Raw genomic sequence first — 6,000 nt, 5'->3', positions numbered from 1 at the left:
ATGTATTTGACTAAGGTGTATGTAAACTTCCGACTTCAACTGTACATTAGTTGTCTTGCCTATTCACTCTCTGAATGGCACTCTCTTTCCTGTCATCTACTTTGACTGAAGTAGATTTAACAAGCGACATCAACAAGGGATCATAGCTTTCACATGGTCAGTCTATGTTATGGAAAGAGCATGTTTTGTATTCTCAGGACCCCTCACGCTCTCTCCCTCAGGCCTCAGGTAATAGCACAGCTCTCGTCAGACACAATAACAACATGTACAGTAGCTACAGTGCATGCAGAGAGGATGGAACAGTTTATTACGTTTAAGTCAGTGCAACTGCAGTGTCCTGTTGACTTTTGCCAGTGATTCAGGTGACACAGTGAAAGACATTTGGGAAAAAAGGAAATAATAAAGAAAGCAAGGGAGTACACTATAAAGTCAATGAAAAGTCATTATTACTTAAAATGTTTGTGGTATGGACTCAAAACTAAATGAGAAGTCCCACCAACTACATTTAAAAAATATATGATATATTAACTTTTTTCCCAACACGCTCTACTGCAGGTTGATTAAAAAATAAGACCACAATAAAGTAAATTTCCGAATTCAACAAGTATCTCTCAATCACTAACAAATACAGTCATGGGTGGTAAACTTTACAATTCAATCCAAAAGGCAAGGCACACTGGGAAGTTATCGGGGGCGGGGCTAAGCGTTACATTTAAGTATACCTTATTTCCGGAATCCTTGGGACGTCTTATATACACAATCTACGCCACGGCCCTACCCCCTCCCAGAAAGGATATACAACTCTCGCATTTAAATTGGTTCACAGCAATTGCTTTGTTGTGCACCACCAAAGATTTTACAGCACAGGTAGCTAATTTCAACCAGAAAGTGTATTTTGCTAGGTCAATTCACAGCATGGTTTGATTTGTTGTTGGGCCAAGCGTACAGTACACGTGCCACACTCATTACATTAATTTTACCAGTGGCTTAGCTAGCTGTTGTCAACATTTCAATTGTGAGTCTTTCAGTTTCAACTGCAGTGTTGTCATTTCGAGCTCGCGAGGGACGAGGGTAAACTAGTTTAGAAAAGTAACAGTGGGTCGATCTCTGCTAAGTAGACAACAGAGCCAGAGATGGCTATCGCCCACGTCGCTACAGAGTATGTGTTCAGCGATTTCCTCCTGAAGGAGCCGGGTCAGGCAAGGTACCGCGCCGTGCGCACTGAGCTAGCCATGGACAAGATGGTGACGTGCGTGGCGGTGGGACTCCCTCTCCTCCTTATCTCTCTAGCCTTCGCCCAGGAAGTCTCTGTGGGTGAGTAAGGTTAATGGTGTGGGGGAAGCTACTTGTGTGTATTAATTAATCACTAAATTATAAATTATGATGGTATCACTCAGTGATTTATTCAGTGTGTGTGTGTTTTCTGTCTGTCTCCCAGGTGTTCAGATCAGCTGTTTCCCTCCAGCTAACTTTTCCTGGCGTCAGGCCATGTATGTAGACTCCTACTGCTGGGCAGCCCTACACACTCACACACTACCCTTATGGCTACACAAGGTAACACACACACACAGCCATACACTTATGGCTACACAAGGACACACATAGGGAACTAACACTTAACTGTTCTCCTCTTCTCCTTCCTCTCGCCCTTTGTCCACCCTCCTTTCTCTCTCCCTTCCCCCGCTCTCTCAGTTCTTCCCCTATATCCTGCTGCTGGTAGCAGTAATTATGTATAGTCCAGCGGTGTTCTGGCGCTTCTCTGCCTCTCCTCTGCTTCAGTCAGACCTTAGCTTCATCATAGAAGAGCTCGACCGCTGCTACAACCGTGCTGTCACTCTGGCTAAACGCATGGCCACTGCTGGGGAACACACAGACAGGTAGGCTAACTAGGTTGTATTCATTAGGCACCGAACAGAAGAAACAGACTGAATGGCTGGAATGAAATTAATGGAACGTAGTCGAACACATGGAGAACGTTTGAAGTGTTTGATACTGTTCCATTCATCCACTCCAATGGGTCTGTCCTCCACCACTGCTAACTCTCTCTGTCTCTCTCTCCAGTGGTGCGTCTGACCCTACTGAGGGCTGTTTCATGTACCCGGTGGTGGAGCAGTATCTGCTGACCAAGAGGAGGAGTGTCGTGGTGTTGTGGCGCTACCTGCTGTGTCGAGGCCTCAACCTGCTCACCTTGCTTCTGGCCTGTGTCTACCTGGGCTACTACCTCCGCCTCGCCTCCCTCACTGACCAGGTAACTAACCCTGACCCTAACTTATTGATCTTGTGCTGTGAGTTATCTGGCTAACTTATTGGTTCTACATTGTGATCCTGCCCACAGTTCGGCTGTTCCCTGCGCACCGGACTCCTGGCCAATGACACCTCAATCCCCGACCAATTACAGTGCAAGCTGGTCGCCGTGGGAGTATTCACTTTGCTAAGGTTTTTACACCACCTTTTTATCTTTTAGCCAGTCATTTTTGTTGTTCCCTTTTTAAACAAGGTTTACTGGATTGTGATTTCAGCTTTGTTAACCTGCTGGTGTACGCCATGCTGGTTCCCGTGGTGATATACTCCGCTCTGCGCCCCTTCTTTCAATCACACACCCATTTCCTGAAGTCCTACCAATCACTGCCCACCATCAGTGTTCTGCCCCTCCCGCAGGGCCAATGGGATGACCTGACGCTCTACTTCCTCTTCCTGGAAGAAAACCTCAGTGAGCTCAAGTCCTACAAGTACATGAAGGTGTGTATAATGCTGGGTTGTAGGTGGTGGAGTTTCAAATTTTTATTGTTACTTGCACAAGTACAGTGAAATGCCTATCTTGCTTGATCTTTCCCAACAATGCAATAATGAATATCAGTAGTACTATAGCAAAAACTATAACAAAAACACACTAGAAATAAGAACATAAGTAAGGTAGCTATATAGAAGATCAGTGCCAACACCATATTTACAATGTTTAGGGATACTAGTGTGGCAGGGGTAGATATGTATAGGGGTAAGGTGACTAGGCATCAGGATAAACAGAGTAGGAGCAGTGCATATGATTGTTATGTGAGTGCGTGTAGAGTCAGTAAGAATGTGTGTGAGAGAGCAAATTATGTCTTGGGAGTGTGTAGGGTGCATAGAGTTAGTGCAAAAATAGAATGGTCAATGTAGATAGTCTGTGTAGCCATTTTGTTAGTTACTTAGCAGTGTTATGGCCTGGGGACAAAGAGGAGCCTGTTGGTGTCAGACTGGTTGCTCCAGTACTGCTGCGTGGAAGCACAGAGAACAGTCTATGACTTGCGTGGCTGGAGACTTTAACAATTTTCCAGGCCTTCCTTTCACACCGCCTGATAGAGGTCCTGGATGGCAGGGAGCTTGGCCCCAGTGCAGTTGCCATACCAAGCATTGTTGCAGCCAGTCAATATGCTCTCAATGGTACCGCTGTGTAACTTTAGGGGGATTTGAAGGCCCTGCCAAATCTGTTTCTCTGTGTAACTGTATAGCTCTGTGTTGTAGGTGTTGGAGTTGTTGAGGAGGAGGGGGGTGTGTGAGGGGGAGGACTTTGACGCCATGGGACTGCTTCAGATGCTATGTCTGGTGAAGACTGATGTCACGGACGGAAAGAGGAGCACCGCAGCTACCTTCAATGCTAGTGACAAAACTACCAATGCAAATGCTAGCCTTGATGCTAAAGCTAATGATAACCCTATTGCTAAAGTCAGCCATATTGCTAATGCTAACCCTGCTGCTGGGGAGGCTAGTAGCAAGGCCCCAACCCCCAGCCCAGCGTCCCCAGACTCATGCCAAAGCCAGACCAGTGCCACTGAAATGACAGGTGAGTCTGAAAGGATGGGGAGAGGAAGCAGAATTGGAATGATGGGAAATTATTATTGCAAACTGAAATTCATAATGTTCTGTTTTCCGCCAGAATTCTCTGCTTTGTTGCCAGGCAACAGTGCAATGACAGGCGGAAGGCGGAGTGACGAGGGGGCGGTCCGACAGCGAATTATCTGATCGTTGCCATGAAGGAACAGCCCCAGTGGGTTGTGGGACACTAGAAACCAGAGGTTCTAATACCCAGAGATCCAACAAGCCTTTATCTAAACGACTCAGACTAAGGTGAACCAGAGATGTCTTGATGTCAATGGGACAGAGTTGTATTAAAATCAATCTTTATATTCCACATGTGCTGAATACAACAAGTGTAGACTTTATCATGAAATGCTTACTTACAGTTGAAGTCGTAAGTTTACATGCACCTTAGTCAAATACATTTAAACTCAGTTTTTCACAATTCCTGACATGTAATCCTAGTAAACATTCCCTGTCATGGGTCAGTTTGAATCACTACTTTATTTTAAGAATGTGTAATGTCAGAATAATAGTAGAGAATGATTTCAGCTTTTATTTCTTTCATCACATTCCCAGTGGGTCAGAAGTTTACATCCACTCAATTGGTATTTGGTGGGATTGCCTTTTAAATTGTGTATTTGGGTCAAAACGTTTCGGGTAGCCTTCCACTAGCTTCGCACAATAAGTTGGGTGAATTTTGGCCCATTCGTCCTGACAGAGCTGGTGTAACGGAGTCCGGTTTGTAGGCCTCCTTGCTCGCACATGTTTTTTCAGTTCTGCCTACACATTTTCTATAGGACCGAGGTCAGGGCTTTGTGATGGCCACTCCAATACCTTGACTTTGTTGTCCTTAAACCATTTTGATGCCATCTATTTTGTATAGTGCACCAGTCCTTCCTGCAGCAAAGTACCCCCACAACATGGTGCTGCCACCAACGTGCTTCAGGTTGGGATGATGTTCTTCGGCTTGCAAGGTTACCCATTTTTCCTCCAAACATAACGATGGTCATTATGGCCAAACAGTTCTATTTTTGGTTCATCAGACCAGAGGACATTTCTCCAAAAAGCCGTCTGGCTTTACGGTGGTTTTGGCGCAGTGGCTTCTTCCTTGCTGAGCGGCCTTCCAGGTTATGTCGATATAGGATTCGTTTTACTGTGGATATCGATACTTTTGTACCTGTTTCTTCCAGCATCTTCACAAGGTCCTTTGCTGCTGTTCTGGGATTGGTTTGCACATTTTGCACCAAAGTACGTTCATCTATAGGAGACTCCTTCATGAGCGGTATGATGGCTGCCTGGTCCCATGGTGTTTAAACCTGCGTACTATTGTTTGTACAGATGAATGTGCTACCTTCATGCTTCCAAGGATGAACCATACTTGTGGAGGTCTACAATTGTTTTTCTGAGGTCTTGGCCTATTTCTTTAGATTTCCCCATGATGTCAAGCAAAGAGGCACTGAGTTTGAAGGTAGGCCTTGAAATACATCCACAGGTACAACTCCAATTGACTCAAATGATGTCAATTAGCCTATCAGAAACTTCTAAAGCCATGACATAATTTTCTGGAATTTTCCAAGCTGTTTAAAGGCACAGTCAATTTAGTGTGTGTAAACTTCTGACCCACTGGAATTGTGATACAGTAAAATAATGTCTGTAAACAGTTGTTTAAAAATTACTTAGGTAGAGGTAGATGTCCTAACCGACTTGCCAAAAGTATAGTTTGTTAATTAACAAGAAATTAACAAGAAATTTGTGGAGTGGTTAAAAAACAAGTTTTTTTTTTATGACTTCAACCTAAGTGTATGTAAACTTCCGACTTCAACTGTACAAGCCCTTAACCAACAGTGCAGTTCAAGAAGAAGAAAATATTTACCAAGTAGGCTAAAATAAAAAGTGACACAATAATGAGTCTATATACAGGGGTCACCAGTACCGAGTCAGTGTGCATGGGTACAGGCTAGTTTAGGTATTCTGTACATGTAGGTGGGTGTGAAGTGACTATGCATAGGTAACAAACAAACATCAAGTTGGGGGGGTCAATGTAAATTGTCCAGCAGTCTAATGGCTTGGGGGTAGAAGCTGTTGGGGAGCCTTTTGGTCCTAGATTTGGCGCTCCGGTTCTGCTTGCCATGTGGTAGCAGAGAAAACTGTCTATGACTTGGG

At 44.5% G+C, this 6,000-nt stretch overlaps 1 protein-coding gene across 2 annotated transcripts in view; it reads left to right on the top strand.

Moving 5' to 3' along the window:
- Window positions 1–721: 721 nt before the first annotated feature.
- The window catches only part of LOC112266985 (pannexin-1-like), a 12,643-nt gene continuing 7,364 nt past the window's right edge, over window positions 722–6,000 (top strand). Inside the window, exons 1-8 of one of the 2 annotated variants that reach the window (XR_006078832.1) lie at window positions 722–1,314; window positions 1,439–1,554; window positions 1,693–1,877; window positions 2,062–2,248; window positions 2,336–2,436; window positions 2,520–2,739; window positions 3,502–3,820; window positions 3,914–4,104. Coding sequence is in view for 1 of the 2 variants with exons in the window: in XM_024444966.2 (XP_024300734.1) it covers window positions 1,134–1,314; window positions 1,439–1,554; window positions 1,693–1,877; window positions 2,062–2,248; window positions 2,336–2,436; window positions 2,520–2,739; window positions 3,502–3,820; window positions 3,914–3,999 (1,395 nt within the window). In the remaining variant the exon portion in view is untranslated. Of the gene's footprint in view, window positions 1,315–1,438; window positions 1,555–1,692; window positions 1,878–2,061; window positions 2,249–2,335; window positions 2,437–2,519; window positions 2,740–3,501; window positions 3,821–3,913; window positions 4,288–6,000 lie in introns of those variants that run through there. The other variant, XM_024444966.2, reaches the window with a different exon arrangement.

Source organism: Oncorhynchus tshawytscha, linkage group LG14 (genome assembly GCF_018296145.1).
Source record: "Oncorhynchus tshawytscha isolate Ot180627B linkage group LG14, Otsh_v2.0, whole genome shotgun sequence".
Lineage (NCBI taxonomy): Eukaryota > Metazoa > Chordata > Actinopteri > Salmoniformes > Salmonidae > Oncorhynchus > Oncorhynchus tshawytscha.
The sequence above is the reverse complement of the archived record's forward strand: the minus strand, read 5'-3'. Positions and strand labels throughout refer to the sequence as shown.